This window comes from Schistocerca gregaria, chromosome 10, assembly GCF_023897955.1.
Source record: "Schistocerca gregaria isolate iqSchGreg1 chromosome 10, iqSchGreg1.2, whole genome shotgun sequence".
In the NCBI taxonomy this organism is placed as follows: Eukaryota; Metazoa; Arthropoda; class Insecta; order Orthoptera; family Acrididae; genus Schistocerca; species Schistocerca gregaria.
In genome coordinates this window covers 148,036,050-148,057,159 of record NC_064929.1, presented here as the reverse complement: position 1 = coordinate 148,057,159, position 21,110 = coordinate 148,036,050, and the positions used below count along the sequence as shown (strand labels likewise).

Here is a 21,110-nt window from a genome sequence, read left to right as displayed (position 1 = left end):
TACGGCTTAAGCACTCATGATCGTAATCGTCCTGCATCATTTGGTGAATCTCCGTAGAGATTTTCTTGAGCTACACGCAAAATTTAATGCAGACGCTTTGCTCCTCTAACTCTGCCATCTCGAAATTCGCAACCTGTGCGCCACAATATCCTACACAATACAGCACTGAACAATAACAGGTAGTTACACATTAAACACAGGCCAAATTGAAAGGAACGCAAAATACAAGATTGGCAAAGTTTTACAGAAGTTCATAATATGGCGCGTACTTCAGTGCGAGATGCTTTTAATAATTTCCACAACGAAATTCTGTCTCGAAATCTGGCAGACAACCCAAAGAGATTCAGGTCAATCATAAAGCGCACCAGTGGCAAGACGCAATCAATACCTTCACTGTGCGATAACAACGGTGAAGTCACTGATGACAGTGCCACTAAAGCAGAGTTATTAAACACGGTCTTCCGGAACTGCTTCACCAAAGAAGACGAAGTAAATATTCCTGAATTCCAATCAAGAAGAACTGCGAAGATCAGAAACATACATGTCCTCAGTGTAACGAAATAGCTTAAATAACTTAGTAATGGCAAGGCCTCCGGTCCAGATTGGATACGAGTCACGTTCCTATCAGAGTATGCTGATAAAATAGCTCCATATTTAGCAATTATATACAACCACTCGGTCACAGAAATATCCGCACCTAAAGACTGGAAAATTGCTCAAGTCGCACCAATACGCAAAAAGGGAAGTAGGAGTAATCCGCTGAATTACAGGCCTATATCACTAACGTCGATTTGCAGTAGGGCTTTGGAACATATACAGTATTCGAACATTGTGGAATACCTCGAAGAAAACGATTTATTGACACATAGTCAGTACGGTTTCAGAAAATATCGTTCTTGTGAAACACAACTGGTTCTTTATACTCATGAAGTAATAAGTGCTATCGACAGAGGATGTCAAATCGATTCCATATTTTTAGATTTCCAGAAGGCTTTCAACACCGTTCCTCACAAGCGTCTTCTAGCCAAACTGCGTGCCTACGGAATATCGCCTCAGTTGTGCGGCTGGATTTGTGATTTCCTGTCAGGAAGGTCACAGTTAGTAGTAATAGACGGAAAGTCATCGAGTAAAACAGAAGTAATATCCGGTGTTCCCCAAGGAAGTGTTATAGGCCCTCTATTGTTACTGATCTATATTAACGACATAGGAGACAATCTGAGTAGCCGTCTTAGATTGTCTGCAGATGATGCTGTCATTTACCGTCTTGTAAAGTCATCAGATGATCAAAACGACTTGAAAAATGATTTAGATAAAATATCTATTTGGTGCGAAAGGTGGCAACTGTCCCTGAATAAGAAAAATGACAGCATCTTCTTCCTGTGGGTTAAATTTCGCGTCTGTAGCACGTCATCTTCGTGGTGTAGAAATTTTAATGGCCAGTAGTGTATATTTTACTGCAGAATCAAATTTGCAACGCTAAGGATTACACTTACATCGTAAATGCAATCTAGAACCAGTGCGTCGGTTCTTAATTGCAAAAACAGGCACACTTGATATTTGTCGATGACAGTGCCATCTATTACGAATGGAAAATAATCGTTTGAGTAAACCGTAATATATTTTTGCTTAGAATCCGGATATGCAATAGAAATGGGTGATATTCATGTGAAAACACAAAGTTGATTCCGCCCACGCTTTGAGGAGTGGTTAGGAGGTCGCCAATTGTAGCAGAGACAAATGTCCTCTTGGATAATATTAACTTCTTCCGCAGAAAAATTTTTTCCTACGATTCGTCGTTTTCTAGATATTTAATTGTCTGAAGTTAAAGAAACACCTACCGGTGTGATATATCAGACGGAAACTGCCTGTTGGTATTCGTCTCGGGATCATCGGAAGACGTCTGTTTAACGATTTATGTGACATTTCACCAGCGTCAGAGTCTGGCTTTGTCAAATGTTCACTCTCCATTGGTGGCGGCAATGGGGAGGGGAGACGGGTGAATATTTGACAATGCCAGCCAACCGTGCTCGCGAAACGTCATACAAACAGTTAAACAGCGCTTTCCGAAGATCCTGAGACGAACAGCAACAGGCAACAAGTCACCCAGTGGCCCCGAAAGCCTCGACAATGTTGTACGAGACAGGAAATAGTGAAATTTCCAGGCATTCACAAAATAAAACAACAGTGGGGATCGGAGCGTGGAATGTCAGATCTCTTAATCGGGCAGGTAGGTTAGAAAATTTAAAAAGGGAAATGGATAGGTTAAAGTTAGATATAGTGGGAATTAGTGAAGTTCGGTGGCAGGAGGAACAAGACTACTGGTCAGGTGACTACAGGGTTATAAACACAAAATCAAATAGGGGTAATGCAGGAGTAAGTTTAATAATGAATAGGAAAATAGGAATGCGAGTAAGCTACTACAAACAGCATAGTGAACGCATTATTGTGGCCAAGATAGATACGAAGCCCACACCTACTACAGTAGTACAAGTTTATATGCCAACTAGCTCTGCAGATGACGAAGAAATTGAAGAAATGTACGATGAAATAAAAGAAATTATTCAGATAGTGAAGGGAGACGAAAATTTAATAGTCATGGGTGACTGGAATTCGAGTGTAGGAAAAGGGAGAGAAGGAAACATAGTCGGTGAATATGGATTGGGGCTAAGAAATGAAAGAGGAAGCCGCCTAGTAGAATTTTGCACAGAGCACAACTTAATCATAGCTAACACTTGGCTTAAGAATCATGAAAGAAGGTTGGATACATGGAAGAACCCTGGAGATACTGGCAGGTTTCAGATAGTTTATATAATGGTAAGACAGAGATTTAGGAACCAGGTTTTAAATTGTAAGACATTTCCAGGGGCAGATGTGGACTCTGACCACAATCTATTGGTTATGACCTGTAGATTAAAACTGAAGAAACTGCAAAAATGTGGGAAATTAAGGAGATGGGACCTGGATAAACTGAAAGAACCAGAGGTTGTACAGAGTTTCAGGCAGAGCATAAGGGAACAATTGACAGGAATGGGGGAAAGAAATACAGTAGAAGAAGAATGGGTAGCTCTGAGGGATGAAGTAGTGAAGACAGCAGAGGATAAAGTAGGTAAAAAGACGAGGGCTGCTAGAAATCCTTGGGTAACAGAAGAAATATTGAATTTAATTGATGAAAGGAGAAAATATAAAAATGCAGTAAATGAAGCAGGCAAAAAGGAATACAAACGTCTCAAAAATGAGATCGACAGGAAGTGCAAAATGGCTAAACAGGGATGGATAGAGGACAAATGTAAGGATGTAGAAGCTTATCTCAGCAGGGGTAAGATAGATACTGCCTACAGGAAAATTAAAGAGACCTTTGGAGAGAAGAGAACCACGTGTATGAATATCAAGAGCTCAGATGGCAACCCAGTTCTAAGCAAAGAAGGGAAGGCAGAAAGGTGGAAGGAGTATATAGAAGGTTTATACAAGGGCGATGTACTTGAGGACAATATTATGGAAATGGAAGAGGGTGTAGATGAAGACGAAATGGGAGATACGATACAGCGTGAAGAATTTGACAGAGCACTGAAAGACCTGAGTCGAAACAAGGCCCCCGGAGTAGACAACATTTCATTAGAACTACTGACGGCCTTGGGAGAGCCAGTCATGACAAAACTCTACCATCTGGTGAGCAAGATATATGAGACAGGCGAAATACCCTCAGACTTCAAGAAGAATATAATAATTCCAATCCCAAAGAAAGCAGGTGCTGACAGATGTGAAAATTACCGAACTATCAGTTTAATAAGTCACAGCTGCAAAATACTAACTCGAATTCTTTACAGACGAATGGAAAAACTGGTAGATGCGGACCTTGGGGAGGATCAGTTTGGATTTCGTAGAAATGTTGGAACACGTGAGGCAATACTGACCTTACGACTTATCTTAGAAGAAAGATTAAGAAAAGGCAAACCTACGTTTCTAGCATTTGTAGACTTAGAGAAAGCTTTTGACAATGTTGACTGGAATACTCTTTTTCAGATTCTAAAGGTGGCAGGGGTAAAATACAGGGAGCGAAAGACTATTTACAATTTGTACAGAAACCAGATGGCAGTCATAAGAGTCGAGGGGCATGAAAGGGAAGCAGTGGTTGGGAAAGGAGTGAGACAGGGGTGTAGCCTCTCCCCGATGTTATTCAATCTGTATATTGAGCAAGCTGTAAAGGAAACAAAAGAAAAATTTGGAGTAGATATTAAAATTCATGGAGAAGAAGTAAAAACTTTGAGGTTCGCCGATGACATTGTAATTCTGTCAGAGACGGCAAAGGACTTGGAAGAGCAGTTGAATGGAATGAACAGTGTCTTGAAAGGAGGATATAAGATGAACATCAACAAAAGCAAAACGAGGATAATGGAATGTAGTCAAATTAAATCGGGTGATGCTGAGGGAATTAGATTAGGAAATGAGACACTTAAAGGAGTTAAGGAGTTTTGCTATTTAGGAAGTAAAATAACTGATGATGGTCGAAGTAGAGAGGATATAAAATGTAGACTGGCAATGGCAAGGAAGGCGTTTCTGAAGAAGAGAAATTTGTTAACATCGAATATAGATTTATGTATCAGGAAGTCGTTTCTGAAAGTATTTGTTTGGAGTGTAGCCATGTATGGAAGTGAAACATGGACGATAACTAGTTTGGACAAGAAGAGAATAGAAGCTTTCGAAATGTGGTGCTACAGAAGAATACTGAAGATAAGGTGGATAGATCACGTAACTAATGAGGAGGTATTGAATAGGATTGGGGAGAAGAGAAGTTTGTGGCACAACTTGACTAGAAGAAGGGATCGGTTGGTAGGACATGTTTTGAGGCATCAAGGGATCACAAATTTAGCATTGGAGGGCAGCGTGGAGGGTAAAAATCGTAGAGGGAGACCGAGAGATGAGTACACTAAGCAGATTCAGAAGGATGTAGGTTGCAGTAGGTACCGGGAGTTGAAGCAGCTTGCACAGGATAGAGTAGCATGGAGAGCTGCATCAAACCAGTCTCAGGACTGAAGACAACAACAACAACAGTGGGAATCATTAGACACTACTCCTATAATTAATCAGGATTTTTGGACTCATAGATGTACTCCGTTGGCCATTAAATTGGCAACACTACGAAGACAGTGTAGAATCAAGGTGCTTCCAGTTATCGAGCGATTTCAGATGGTTTTCAATTCCCTTCCCTGGTATTTCTTTGTCTTCCATATTCCCATTATTGTGTATGTAACCTCCCAACAGTTTAATTTCCGTTACTTTGGAATAAAAATCTGACTAACCTCCCAATGAAAATGTGACTCTTATACATAACCTTTCAATAATTAACTGACTGTGAATCTAACCTGGAAAAGCTAGATGTCAGCAATGCTACGTCATGGCCCTGGAAAGTCATTCTGAATGAATTCAAGATTCTTTCCTTAATTATGTCACGCGTTAATATCTGCTCCTATAAGAAATTTTTCTGGCACGGCCCAGTGCAATGCTGTCCACTAGATTTTATTATGTATTAAAAAAACTGATTTTTCTTTACGATAATTAGCATGACTATGGATAGGAGAAATTAGTAAAAACTTTAAATCCAGATGAATGACTGTCAAAAGTTATCTTTATGAGAAAGATTATTATTGAAAAATATTTACATGTGACTTTGATATAACAATAGTACAAAACGAGTTGTTGCAAATTATATAAGCGCGCGGCAATAAATACACTCCTGGAAATGGAAAAAAGAACACATTGACACCGGTGTGTCAGACCCACCATACTTGCTCCGGACACTGCGAGAGGGCTGTACAAGCAATGATCACACGCACGGCACAGCGGACACACCAGGAACCGCGGTGTTGGCCGTCGAATGGCGCTAGCTGCGCAGCATTTGTGCACCGCCGCCATCAGTGTCAGCCAGTTTGCCGTGGCATACGGAGCTCCATCGCAGTCTTTAACACTGGTAGCATGCCGCGACAGCGTGGACATGAACCGTATGTGCAGTTGACGGACTTGAGCGAGGGCGTATAGTGGGCATGCGGGAGGCTGGCTGGACGTACCGCCGAATTGCTCAACACGTGGGGCGTGAGGTCTCCACAGTACATCGATGTTGTCGCCAGTGGTCGGCGGAAGGTGCATGTGCCCGTCGACCTGGGACCGGACCGCAGCGACGCACGGATGCACGCCAAGACCGTAGGATCGTACGCAGTGCCGTAGGGGACCGCACCGCCACTTCCCAGCAAATTAGGGACACTGTTGCTCCTGGGGTATCGGCGAGGACCATTCGCAACCGTCTCCATGAAGCTGGGCTACGGTCCCGCACACCGTTAGGCCGTCTTCCGCTCACGCCCCAACATCGTGCAGCCCGCCTCCAGTGGTGTCGCGACAGGCGTGAATGGAGGGACGAATGGAGACGTGTCGTCTTCAGCGATGAGAGTCGCTTCTGCCTTGTTGCCAATGATGGTCGTATGCGTGTTTGGCGCCGTGCAAGTGACCGGCACAATCAGGACTGCATACGACCGAGGCACACAGGGCCAACACCCGGCATCATGGTGTGGGGAGCGATCTCCTACACTGGCCGTACACCTCTGGTGATCGTCGAGGGGACACTGAATAGTGCACGGTACATCCAAACCGTCATCGAACCCATCGTTCTACCATTCGTAGACCGGCAAGGGAACTTGCTGTTCCAACAGGACAATGCACGTCCGCTTGTATCCCGTGCCACCCAACGTGCTCTAGAAGGTGTAAGTCAGCTACCCTGGCCAGCAAGATCTCCGGATCTGTTCCACATTGAGCATGTTTGGGACTGGATGAAGCGTCGTCTCACGCGGTGTGCACGTCCAGCACGAACGCTGGTCCAACTGAGGCGCCAGGTGGAAATGGCATGGCAAGCCGTTCCACAGGACTACATCCAGCATCTCTACGATCGTCACCATGGGAGAATAGCAGCGTGCATTGCTGCGAAAGGTGGATATACACTGTACTAGTGCCGACATTGTGCATGCTCTGTTGCCTGTGTCTATGTGCCTGTGGTTCTGTCAGTGTGATCATGTGATGTATCTCACCCCAGGAATGTGTCAATAAAGTTTCCCCTTCCTGGGACAATGAATTCACGGTGTTCTTATTTCAATTTCCAGGAGTGTAATAATAATGGCTCTGAGTACTATAGGACTCAACTGCTGTGGTCATTGGTCCCCTAGAACTTAGAACTACTTAAACCTAACTAACCTAAGGACATCACACACATCCATGCCCGAGGCAGGATTCGAACCTGCGACCGTAGCAGTCGCACGGTTCCGGACTGCGCGCCTAGAACCGCGAGACCACCGGGGCTGGCAATAATAATAATTTTTGCTTTTACCTTATACTAAATCGCTCAGGCTCCACCCTCGTTCTCCACGACCGGCCTTGGTAATTCCACAGAGGACACAAGTGCTCTCCGTGAGCTGCGCAACTTGACAACTGCTCTCTAAGAGCGACCTACTACTACTGCTGCCGACACTGCTCTCTGGTCTGCGATTCTATTGTAGCTTACATATCGCAGGCAGAGCGTGAGCAATCCATCGAAATTACATCTGCACGAGTGCGCTAGCAATAAACTGATTAGTCATGGGCATCTTACACGTAATATTCGACTTTGGACAAGCCGTTTCGGGAGAGATAATTGATTATGTAAACCCACCTTTCTGTCATCTCGTATACTGATAAGAGTTATAAGAGTCGAGGGGCATGAAAGGGAAGAAATTGTTGGGAAGGGAGTGAGACAGGGTTGTAGCCTATCCCCGATGTTATTCAATCTGTATAGTGAGCAAGCAGTAAAGGAAACTAAAGAAAAATTCGGAGTAGGTATTAAAATCCATGGAGAAGAAATAGAAAGTTTGAGGTTCGCCGATGGAGTGTAGCCATGTATGGAAGTGAAACATGGACGATAAATAGTTTGGACAAGAAGAGAATAGAAGCTTTCGAAATGTGGTGCTACAGAAGAATGCTGAAGATTAGATGGGTAGATCACATAACTAATGATAAAGTATTGAATAGAATTGGGGAGAAGAGAGATTTGTGGCACAACTTGACTAGAAGAACGGATCGTTTGGTAGGGCATATTCTGTGGCATCTAGGGATCACCAATTTAGTATTGGAGGGTAGCCTGGAGGGTAAAAATAGTAGAGGGAGACCGAGAGATGAGTACACTAAACAGATTCAGAAGGATTTAGGTTGCAGTAGGTAGTGGGAGATGAAGAAGCTTGAACGGGATAGAGTAGCATGGAGAGCTGCATAAAGCCAGTCTCTGGACTGAAGACCACAACAACAACATACTGATAGCGTTTTGTATGAGACATCAGTTTTACTTTAATAACCTCGTGGAAATGAGTGACAGTAGATACCTATAGTGTAGTAGCCTCTGGCATAGTTATTGGCTGCGTCTTCTTTCCCCGTGATCAGCTGCTCAGGGTGGAACAAGTTCCTGTACGTTCCAGTCCGGACCTCGTCTGCAACATAAAGCACATAGTTCGTGTAGTACCGTGCTCACCCTGAAAATGGACAAATTTGACAGTAAGTTCACTACTGGTTCTCAAGTGTCTTGTAATGCATTGTGTATAATCAGAAAGCAACTACAAGTGTGTGTAATAGGTACTTGCTTTAAATGAGGTTTTATAGTAGGCACACTGCACCCTATTCTAGAAGTATGAACGACACCTGATCCTTCTGATGATAAACACTAGACTCGACCAGTAGCGCACTTTAGCTGCGATTTGTTTTCTTCCATTTTGTGTTGTTGCTTGACAGGGTTACGCTTTACTAGCTTATGAGACTGTGACTTCTCCAGATTCATGGGGTAACTGGTAAATAAACTACTATGTATTATACACCCATGCTCATAAATTGAGGATAATGCTGATACATGGTAAAACAACGCTCTGGTGGACGGTTTGCGCGTTTCAATCACCTCGGGGTATGACCATGCGGTGCATTTGACCTGCGGTCGTCGCACGGTGGCGCTGGCAGCAGTCCACATACGCAGAGGTGTGTTGGTGCATGTCAGAGTACGGCGCAGCGAGTAAGTGTGCAGACGTTTTGAGACGTGCTAATGGTAGTTGTGGGTTCAAAATGACTCAGAGAACACATATTGATGACGTTATGAGCGGTAGAATACTTGGGCGACTGGAAGCTGGTCAAACAAAGGTCATAGCACGGGCCCTCCGTGTGCCACAAAGTGTGATGTCAAGATTACGGCAACGATTCCAGCAGACAGGAAACGCGTCCAGGCGCTACAGTACGGGACGGCCACAGTGTACAACACCACAAGAAGACCGATGTCTCACCATCAGTTCCCGCAGACGGCCACGGAGTACTGCAGGTAGCCTTGCTTGGGAACTTACCGCAACCGCTGGAAGTTGTCTCCAGACACACAGTCTGCACACGACTGAACAGACATGGTTTATTCGCCCGGAGACCTGCAAGGTGCATTCCATTGACCCCTGGTCACATGAGAGCCCGTAAAACCTGGTGTCAAGAACACAGTATATGGTCATTGGAACAGTGGTCCCAGGTTATGTTCATGGACGAGTCCAGCTTTATATAGGATCTATAATGTGACATTTGAAAATTACACTACCAGTAGATATTTTTTTATTTATTTTATAGTCTACATTGGACCACGTTGGTCAATATTATGAACTAGGTTCTTCTGTTTTTTGTCGACCCAATACTTTTTCATTCTTTCAGTTCGTGCCCTTCTCTCGTCAACCGAAATCACTCTTCCCATTCTCTGTTTGTTAATTTTTATTGGTAGTGTGAAATGTTTGTCCTGAAATGTCTTGAGTGCGTCTGTCTTGTCTTTGAAGTGCTCCATCGTAATCTGTAATTTGATCACGTCCTCCTTTAACTCAGGGATACATCTAATGGCACTTATACTATTGCATAACTTCTTAATTATTCTCCTGCTACTTCTGTGTTCTCTTGTCCTCTTCAAATGTCTTAGGAAAGAGATCCGTTTCTTTTTCATTGTACTTGTCACTGGCTCTACTTCTTTGTAAATTGTTTCATTTGAAGGTATTCTCAAAACTCCGTCTTTCTGGTATTTTTTTTATTTATACATGTTCTGTGTATTTCTCTTTCTATTTTGAGCAATCTGTCTATTGTTACAGTGGTGGTTGTTGTTAATATAGTTTCGCTAGCGTATTTTATTTGCGGCTGTGTGACTATTTTGTAGTGTTTCAGCTTTGTGGCTATTGAGAGAGACATTTTTTGTTATGTGGTCTCCGTATCATGTGTTTTAATCAATTTGTTTTTTTTACTCTACCATGATTTCTCATTCAGGTGGTGTGTTTCATTTCTCCCAAGTATGTAAACTTTTCAACAATTTTTGTGTCATATTCTCGAATTCTAATTTTGTTTGCAGTGGTGGTTCTGTTAGCATTATTTCTCTTTTTCCAAAAAGGTCAATACAATGTGCTATTTCCTGTAGTAATGGTATTTGTTGTTTGGCTTCTAGAATGTTGATAGTTTTTATTCATAAATACTACGACCTTTTTTAGTAAAATGTCATCTGAAGTTGGAGCAATTTGTTACAACAATATAACAACATTTAATCTGATGAGACCTTTTGTCTTCTACTTCTATAATAATTTTGTACAATGGGCCTCTTAAGTACACCCACAGGGCTTTATATAGGACAGATGGTTTTAATAAGGTATTTACTATCAAAAAATAGTCTTAATCACAAATTATGTATTTCGGTGACGTGCTTCGACCACAACTGTGGTCATCTTCAGGCCAATGAATAAGAACCTGCTTCTGGTGGTAAATCACTAACGTGAGAACAGTATGTTGGCCAAACCGGCCGTAACTTTCTAACACGCTTTAAGGAACATACTCCTGGTACTGGACATACGAAATCAGTATTTGGTCAACATCTTCATGGATACAGTCATTTTGAGGGTTGCATTTCTAGCAATTTGAAAATATGCCATACCGCGCCAAATGGACTGCTGCTAAATACTTTAGAAGAAACTCAAATATATTCGCTTTACAAAAGTAAACCGTTGTCTGTTTTAAATGAGCAACTTGAATTCAAAGGCAAACGTTTCTGTGAGTTTTTTGACGATCCGCTTTAGAATGTTCACTCTTCTGTCTCTCGTTTTTAAAATTATTAAGACTTTTAGGAAACATTTTATTTTTTCCTTGTAATTTTATTTTGCCAAATATTTTATGGTTCATATGGCTGTGAGCGCTAAGGGACTTAACATCTGAGGTCATCAGTCCCCCTAATCGCAGCTCGTGGTCTTGCGGTAGCGTTCTCGCTTCCCGCGCGCGGGTTCCCCGGTTCGATTCCCGACGGGGTCACGGATTTTCTCTGCCTCGTGATGACTGGGTGTTGTGTGTCTTTCGTCACCATTGACTCGCAAGTCTCCGAAGTGGCGTCAACTAGAGAGGACTTGCAATACGGCGGCCGAACGTCTCCGCATGGGGCCACCCGGCCAACAATGCCATACGATCATTTTTTGAGTCCCCTAGAACTTCGAACTACTTAAACGTAACAAACCTGAGGATATCACACACATCCATGCCCGAGGCAGAATTCGAACTCTGCGACCCTAGAGGTCCCGTGGTTCCAGACTGAAGCGCCTAGAACTGCTCGCCCATTAAGGCCGGCTATTGTTTTACGACTGACGATTTTTTTTTTTTTTTCTCAGCAGTCTTCTTTCTAACGAAGTTGTTGTGAGTAGTGATTGACCACCAGAGGAAGGTTCTTAACTCACTGGTCTGAAGATGGCCACAGTTCTGGTTGAAACCGGTCACTAGAATAAATAATTTGTGATCAAGACTGTTTTTGATAGTAAATACTTGTAACAACATTGATCACTGTTCACTCACATAGTGTATTAAAAAGTTTTAATAAGCCCACCTTCAGCATTAACGTTTCATTACAGTCTAAGGAGGAAACAAAATCAAGAGAAAGAGCTTCTAAAATTCAGCAAGTCTGGCACTTATGCAACCAATTAGTCAGCTTGGGACTGACTGATAGAGTTTTTGGAGGTCCTCTTTAGGGATACGTAAGTCCAGGATGGCTTGCCATGAGGGTAGAATATCGTCGACGTACCGGTGTGCTACCAGCTTGCTGCGGATGACAAGCAAAGGGGTTGTGTTATGACATGAAATGGCACCCCAGCATTACGAAGACAGCGTAGAATCTACGGGCAGTTGGTCTTACAGCTATCGAGCTATTTCAGATTCGTTTCAGTTCCCTAATCTGTTATTTCAATGTCTCCCACACTCTCATTCTTGCGTAATATTGTATATAACACTCCTGGTTGTCGGGCCATATGGTATCCCACCGCTGTCAGCGGCATCTTCAGACGCGTCTTCTGCCTGGAATCTCATTGACTGGAGTAGAGCTGTCTACAGTGACGAGTCGGGCTTCGAACTGAGCTTCGGTGACCAGCAAAGACGTGTCTGGAGACGTCCTGGAGTGCTGTGGGGTACCAACCAACCTGGCCATCGCCCGTCATATGGCCAGACAACCAGGCTGAGTCGTGCGTGGCTCGTGTTCCTGCCATAATGTACTTTACACCCTGTTTTTAACGTACTTCCACCTCACTACGTTAATTTAAATTACTGCTGTCACTGAGTTGCTGCTTTGCCGGACCGTGAGCGGCGCTGGCAGCGCGTATCGATGTATCCCCTCTCGTAGCATCTTTGCTCGACTGCTCTTACACTCCTGGCCATTAAAATTGCTACACCAAGAAGAAATGCAGACGATGAACGGGTATTCATTGGACAAACTGACATGTGACTAAATTTTCACTCAATTTGGGTGCATAGATCCTGAGAAATCAGCACCCAGAACAACCACCTCTGGCCGTAATATCGGCCTTGATACGCCTGGGCATTGAGTCAAACACAGATTGGATGGCGTGTACAGGTACAGCTGCCCACGCAGCTTCAACACGATACCACAGTACATCAAGAGCAGTGACTGGTGTATTGTGACGAGGCATTTGCTTGGCCACCATTGACCAGACGTTTTCAATTGGTGAGAGATCTGGAGAATGTGCTGGCCAGGGCAGCAGTCGAACATTTTCTGTATCCAGAAAGACGCGTACAGGACCTGCAACATGCGTTCGTGCGTTATCCTGCTGAAATGTAGGGTTTCGCAGGGATCGAATGAAGGGTAGAGCCACTGGTCGTAACACATCTGAAACGTAACGTCCACTGTTCTAAGTGCCGTCAGTGCGAACAAGAGGTGATCTAGAAGTGTAGCCAATGGCACCCCATACCATCACGCCGTGTGATACGCCAGTATGGCGATGAGGAATACAGGCTTCCAATGTGCGTTCACCGCGATGTCACCAAACACGGATGTGACCATCTGGACGCTGTAAAAACAACCTGGAAACATCCGAAAAAATGACGTTTTGCAATTCTTACGCCCAGGTTCGTCGTTGATTACACTATAGCAAGCGCTCCTGTCTGTGATGCAGCGACAAGGGTAACCGCAGTCACGGTCTCCTAGCCGATAGTCCATGCTGCTACAAACGTCGCCGAACTGTTCGTGCAGATGGTTGTTGTCTTGCAAACGTCCCCTTCTGTTGACTCAGGGATCGAGGCGTTACAGCCATGCGGATAAGATGCCTGTCATCTCGACTGCTAGTGATACGAGGCCGTTGGGATCTAGCACGGCGTTCCGTATTACCTCCTGAACCCACCGGTTCCATATTCTGGTAACAGTCATTGCATCTCGGCCAACGCGAGCAGCAACGTCTCGATACGATAAACCGCAATCGCGATATTCTACAATCCGACCTTTATCAAAGTCGGAGACGTGATGGTACGCATTTCTCCTCCTTACACGAGGCTTTACAACAACGTTTCACCAGGCAACATCGGTCAACTGTTGTTTGAGTATGAGAAATCGGTTGGAAACTTTCCTCATGTCAATAAGTTGTTGTCGCCACCGCCGCCAACCTTGTGTGAATGCTGTGGAAAGCTAATCATTTGCATATCACAGCATCTTCTTCCTGTCGGTTAAATTTCCCGCCTGTAGCACGTCATCTTCGTGGTGTAGCAATTTTAATGGCCAGTAGTGTACTTCCCAGACGTTGTCTGTCGTGAGTGAGTTCGGGTCGCGAGAGTTCAGGGTGCCAGCCAGTTGGAACTCGTCTGGAGCGCAGTCCGGACCTGCCAGTCGGGGAGTTGCAATGCGGCACTGGTGCAGTCGGGTTGGAGCAGCAGTGAGGTCTGCGTCGACATGGCTCGCCCCTCCATTGCCGCCACGCACCACTTGAGCCAGGCCACGGTCCTGGTGGATCGTCGGTCGGTCGTCCTACCGGACGAGGCGTTGTGGCTCGCCGATCGTTCGTGAGTCGGCTGTGTGCGTCTGCATCGACACCCGATTTCTCTTCTTATGTGCTTAGTTACTGGTCAGGTCTTCGTGCAAGTTTTTGTCAGGTTGTGTGTGTAGTTGGCGTTATGTCCACTGACGACTAATTTAGATGTTGTCGGCATTCTCAGGGTAGGCGGTCGGTTGGTTCGGACCAGGGACGGTATCTCCATGCGGTGCAGTCGGCTGGGTCCGCTGGCGGTCCCTGCGCAGTGTCGCAGCGTGTGTGGAGATGTCCGATCGCTACGAGCTTCGTGGCTCACCGACACAGGACGTCAAAGTTGAGTGGTGTGTTAAGTACCCTAGCCACGTCCGTTCATGTGGTGCCGTTCGTTTCGGTGGTTCGCTGTTGGGAAGCTTTTACTGTGAGCAACACCGAGTGTTTGTAGTGGTGAAATCGAGCCACCATGCAGTGGAATTAACTATATTGGTTCACTACAATTCGAGTGCACCAGAGGAATTTTCTGCCATGTGCCCGTTAGTGTTCCGGTTACCTGCTCTCGCCACTAACGTAAGGCGAACTACTCGATGTTGACAGGAATGTTGATACACATATTGCCAAATGCATTGAGGTTGACGGACATCATTTTGAGCATTTATTGCATTAATGTGGTATTTACAGGTAATCACGCTGTAACAGCTTGTGTTCACAAAGGTACATGTATCACATTGGAACAACCAAAATAAAATGTTCGAACGTACGTACGTTCTGTATTTTAATTTAAAAACCCTTCCTGTTACTAACTGTGCGTCTAAAATTGTGAGGCATATGTTTGTTACTATTACAGTGGCATATATCACAAAGCGAGAAAAGTGGTCCAACTAGAACATTCATATTTCTTCACGTACTACACGAATATGAAATAAAAATGAGGGTTCGTTTTTAAAAAAACGCCGTTGATATCCGTTTGACCTATGACAGCGCCATCTAGCGAGCCAACCTTAGCGCCTTCTGGTTTCCCCCTTCAAGCTAGACAAGTTTCGTTCTATATAGTTTATTCGTTTGACGCTTATTTCTTGAGATATTTGGCCCGGTCACGATCAATGGACCACCCTATATATATGTGGAAATTCTTCTAATTGCTGTCATGTATTGGCTTTTGGTTTTAATGCCAATCGAAAGATCGAAGTGTGTACTACTTACAACGCATTATTCGTAACTATGTATTTCATATTTCAGTTATTTCCTCGTGATCACTTATGTTTAACACGCAGTAGTAATTTTCGAGCGGAGTGCTACTCAGTAAGCTTTTCCGGTTCTTTCTCTCTTTCTCTCTCTCTCTCTCTCTCCGAGCGGAGTGCTACTCAGTAAGCTTTTCCGGTTCTCTCTCTCTCTCTCTCTCTCTCTCTCTCTCTCTCTCTCTCTCTCTCTCTCTCTCTCTCTTACACACACACACACACACACACACACACACACACACACACACACGCACAGGAAGGCAATCCATGCCAGCAATTAGAAAAATTTCCAGTCATTCAAATCGTGTCAAAGTCAAGCCACATTATTAATTGACTAGTGAGGAGGTCACACAGCAAGCTCGTAATTAAAACGTAAGTAACTGTAATTTTTCCATCAGACGTACACTGTTAACGAGTGACATCTATCTGTATGTTGGCAATACATACAAAAATACAAGAGAAACAAAAGTACAAGAGAAACAATGGCAATGCCACCAGTCGTATGTAGTGGAACGTAAAGGTAACGTGATGAAAATCTTCCTTTTGAAGTAATTTTCTTGTTGATTTAGGGCTTTATGTAGCTGCTGGCTCACTCCTTTTAGTTGAATCTGAGTCAGGACACTTCACTTCATGGGATCTACCACACGACGTAATATACGACGTATTAACTATTTTTTTGTTAAACTGGTGGCTGTAGTTGATTCTTTTGAATACAGGTGCTGCTAATCAGTGCATCTGAAATCCTTTTGTAGCCGAGGAAAGGCTTCACTTCTCGTTCTGCAGCTGTTATTGGAGCAAAAGAAGACAACTTCTACTCGTAACAGTGAACAGCACGTCAACTACTTTCCTTTTACAAACATATATTTACTTGAAAGGGTGTACAGATCGTTGGAGCGACTGGTGAACTAGTGTAGAAGACAGCTTTTCATACGTCATACCCCTCAAAGTTCAACATGATATCCAAGATTATAATATCCGAGTATTACATTTGTCACAAATCAATCTCGTGTTTCGTTTTCATTCTTGGAGAGTGTAGTTGCTGCTTGACGGTCAAGCCACAGCCAAGCCGCGATGCCGAAACGTAGAAGCCACTGCCCACAACAGGTGAAGCTCTTTTACCTGTCGCCAAACCTTGCCGTTTCATCGTATTACATTTCATGTCTGCGCATACGGAAACAAACATCTGCCCATAGCGTATGTTCCGCGACTTCTCCCTACAAAATACACTCAAGAGCCAAAGAAACTGGTACACCTACCTAATATCTTATAGGCCACTCGTGAGCACGCAGAAATGCAGCAACGCGACGTGGCATGGACTGGACTGAAGTCTGAAGTAGTGCTGGAGGTAACTGACACCATGAATCCTGTAGGGATAATAAATCCGTAAGAGGGTGTAGATCTCTTCTGAACAGCATGTAGCAAGGCATTCCAGGTATCTTGAATAATGTTCATGTCTGGAGACTTCGGTGGCCAGCGGAGGTTTTTAATCTCAGAAGAATATACCGGGAGATACTCTGTAGCAATTCTGGACGTGTGGAGAGCCGCATTGTCCTGCAGGAATTGGCCAAGTCCGTCGGAATGATCAACGGACATGAATGGATGCAGGAGATTCGACAGGATGCTTACATACGTGTCACCTGTCAGTCGTATTTAGATCTATGGGAACTGCCCTTGTGGCCGAGCGGTTCTAGGCGCTTCAGTCCGAAACCGCGCGACCGCTACGGTCGCAGGTTCAAATCCTGCCTCGGACATGGATGTGTGTGATGTCCTTAGGTTAGTTAGGTTTAAGTAGTTCTAAGTTCTAGGGGACTGTTGACCTCAGATGTTAAGTCCCATAGTGCTCAGAGCCATTTGAACCATTTTTTTAGACCTATGGGTCCCATATCACTCCAACTGCACACGCCCCACACCATTTCGGAGCCTCCACCAGCTTGAACAGTCCCCTGCTGACATGCAGAGTCCATGGATTCATAAGGTTGTCTCCATACCTGTACACGTCCATCCTTGAAACGAGACTCGTCCGACCAGGCAACATGCGTCCAGTCTTCAAGAGTCCAATGTCGGTGTTGACGGGCCCAGGGGAGGCGTAAAACTTTGCGTCGTGCAGTCATCAAGGGTACACGACTGCGCCTACGACTCTGAAAGCCTATATCGATGATGTTTCGTCGAATGATTCGCACGCTGACCCCTGTTGATGGCCCAGCATTGAAATCTGCAGCAACTTCCCGAAGGATTGTACTTCTGTCACGCTGTGCGATTCTCTTCAGTCGACGTTGGTCCCGTTCTTCCAGGATCTTTTTCCGGCAGCAGCGATGTCGGAGATTTGATGTTTTACCCGATTCCTGATATTCATGGTACACTCTGGAAATGGTCGTACGGAAAATCCCCAATTAATTGTTACCTCTGAGATGCTGCGTCCCATCTCTCGCGCGCGGACTATAACACCAGGTTCAAATATAGTTAAATCTTGGTAACGTGCCCTTGTAGCAGGTGTAACCGATCTAAATACTGTGCCAGACATCTTATATAGACATTGCCGACTGCACTGTCGTAATCTGTCTGTTTTCATATCCCTGTATTTGAATACGCATGCCTATACCAGTTTCTTTAGCGCTTCAGTGTCTTATTCTGTCACGGTCATCTTTCCTTGTACTACATAAGGAGTGTGAAGTGCCGTTTGCGTAAACGGCATGTACACTACTGGGTATTAAAACTGCAACACCACAAAGGTGACGTGATACAGACGCGAAATTTAACCGACAGGGAGAAGATGCTGCGATATGCAAATGATTAGCTTTTCAGAGCATTCAGACAGGGCTGGCGCCGGTGGCAACACCTACAACGTCCTGACACGAGGAAAGTTTCCGACCGATTCCTGATACACAAACTGGATTCTAACGGCCTCGTATCACTAGCACACTAGCAGTCGAGATGACAGGGATCTTATCCACATGGCTGTCACGGATCGTGCAGCCACGTCTCGATCCCTGAATCAACAGATGGGGAAGTTTGCAAGACAACAACCATCTGCACGAACACTTCGACGACGTTTGCAGCAGCACGGACTATCAGCTCGGAGACCACGGCTGGGGCTACCTTTGATGCTGCATCACAGGCAGGAGCGCCTGCGATGGTGTACTAGACGACGAAGCTGGGTGCACGAATGGCAAAACGTCATTTTTTCGGATGAATCCAGGTTCTGTTTACAGCAACATGATGGTCGCATCCGTGTTTGGCGACATCGTGGTGAATGCACATTGGAAGCGTGTATTCGTCATCGCCGTACTGGCGTATCACCCGGCGCGATGGTATGGGGTGCCATTGATTACACGTCTCGGTCACCTCTTGTTCGCATTGACGGCACTTTTAACAGTGGACGTTACATTTCAAATGTGTTACGATCCGTGGCTCTACCCTACATTCGATCCCTGCGAAACCGTACATTTCAGTAGGATAAGGCACGACCGCATGTTGCAGGTCCTTTACGGGCCTTTCTGGATACAGAAAATGTTCGACTGCTGTCCTGGCCAGCACATTCTCCAGATCTCTCACCAATTGAAAACGCCTGGTCAACGGTGACCGAGCAACTGGCTCGTCACAATACGCCAGTCACTACTCTTGATGAACTGTGGTATCGTGTTGAAGCTGCATGGGAAGCTGTACCTCTACACGGCATCCAAGTTCTGTTTAACTCAAAGCCCAGGCGTTGCAAGGCCGTTATTACAACCAGAGGTGGTTGTTCTGGGTACTGATTTCTGAAGATCTATGCACCCAAACTGCGTGAGAATGTAATGACACGTCAGTTCTAGTATAATATATTTGTCCAATGAATACCCGTTTATCATCAGCATTTCTTCTTGATGTAGCAATTTCAATGAGCAGTAGTGTAACACTTCCCTTTTAGGACTCATGCGGTTGGCTTCATACTTGTCATTATTTAGTGTGTCGCAGTCCGGCATCAGCTGTTTTTGAATCTCTTTGTAGCCTCGCGAACCGGCGTCCTTTCTCTGTACCGCCAACTGACAGCAGAGGAACACGTCTTGCGCTGCCTTGGCCTGCTGATATGGACTATAATATCGGGCTTGTAGCTCATGTCTCTTACTTACGACGACAGGAGTACGCATTTGCTCTTCGAGCACTATTTTAATCTTCTATGATCGCTTTAGGGGCATTTGCACATTGCCGAAGTCATAAGCTGCACGCCTGTTAAGAGTGCACACACCTGTTGCTCTTGCTAGAGTGCTTTCTACCCATATATTTTTATACCGGTTGAGAGGGCGTGCCTGACATATTATGATACAGGGAATGGGGAAGCGAATTGGTGTTTTATAGTGGCGCCTGAAAGTGACTGCTTCGTTATGAGATTTAATATGTCGCGTAATAGCGCGAAATCGCAATTGACCACTAAAAATTTTAAAAAAAGAAAAAATGTAATTGAAATCTGATGAGGGTGGGAGTCGTGTTGAAACATATATATGGAAGAGAGTTACGGTTTTCTGACTACAGTGTAATTCTGTTAGAGACAGCAAAGGTCCTGGAATAGCAGCCGAAGCGGATGGACAACTTGCACGATATGCAGACAGGCGACACACACGGCTTCGCTCCCTTAAGCGGACCACACCCTGCCTAACTAACCCACGTTGATTTAGGCAAGTATCCATTTCTGAAAAAAACTGATTCAGGACCCTAATATTTTTACTGTATGTTACATGATGCTAACAGAGTCAACTGTACTTAAATCTACTTTAACCATTTTATAGTTTTTTAGAAATACTTTTTAAATTTATTAACAAAAATATTATGTTTTTCTGCAGAAAATAGTTTTTGTGAACTTCCTAATGAGAGAATATTAATGAATATAATACCAGAGGTGGATTTTTATGTTATGCAGAGTCTCTGAAAATTTCATTGATGTATCTATGATAGTTTCTTATATAATGGGGCCTATATACTGAAAATTTTAGTTTGCGGGAAATTGACTTTAAAGAAAAAACTTTTTAAAATTTGTTACTGCTGCATATGGTGGCCCTTCTTTGGCCTCTAGCAGGTCTTCCAGCTTCTTTTTCACCTCCCTAGATGTTTATCTTGCTGTCTCGGCCATATTAAATGCAGTCCGATATGCATTGGTTATCCTCATTTTATCGCAATGTTGAAACCCAGTGATCATATTTTCACCAGGATTAATCCCCAGCTATTTCAGTACTCAACACTTTCCAATATTACCACAATTGACTGTAATAACAGCTTCATGAGCTCCTAGTTTCATTGTATGCATGGATACAAATACAGTTTTAGGAAGGCGGTTCCAAATTATGGTGTTGAAACATTCATTTGGGTTCTGTGTCTACCCATTCAGACAGTTCCTTAGAAGGTCAGGATGAGCCAAGTCTCTAAAAATTCTTGATATGGCTGATCAGTAGAGGACTTATGGAAGAATATGGTCCAAACATCTCTCTTCATTGCCTCCTGATTTTCTTTATTTCTCCTAATTGCCTGCCTATAGTATACCTGCATGTTTTCTATAACTATTCGCAATCATACT

The 21,110-nt window shown here is 44.2% G+C and overlaps 1 protein-coding gene across 1 annotated transcript in view; it reads right to left on the bottom strand.

The window, feature by feature from the left end:
- The window catches only part of LOC126293530 (tubulin alpha-3 chain-like), a 224,273-nt gene that overhangs the window by 136,825 nt on the left and 66,338 nt on the right, over positions 1-21,110 (bottom strand). The window contains exon 3 of the mRNA XM_049986795.1: positions 8,391-8,495. Within this exon, the coding sequence (XP_049842752.1) occupies positions 8,391-8,495 (105 nt within the window). The remainder of the gene's footprint in view (positions 1-8,390; positions 8,496-21,110) is intronic.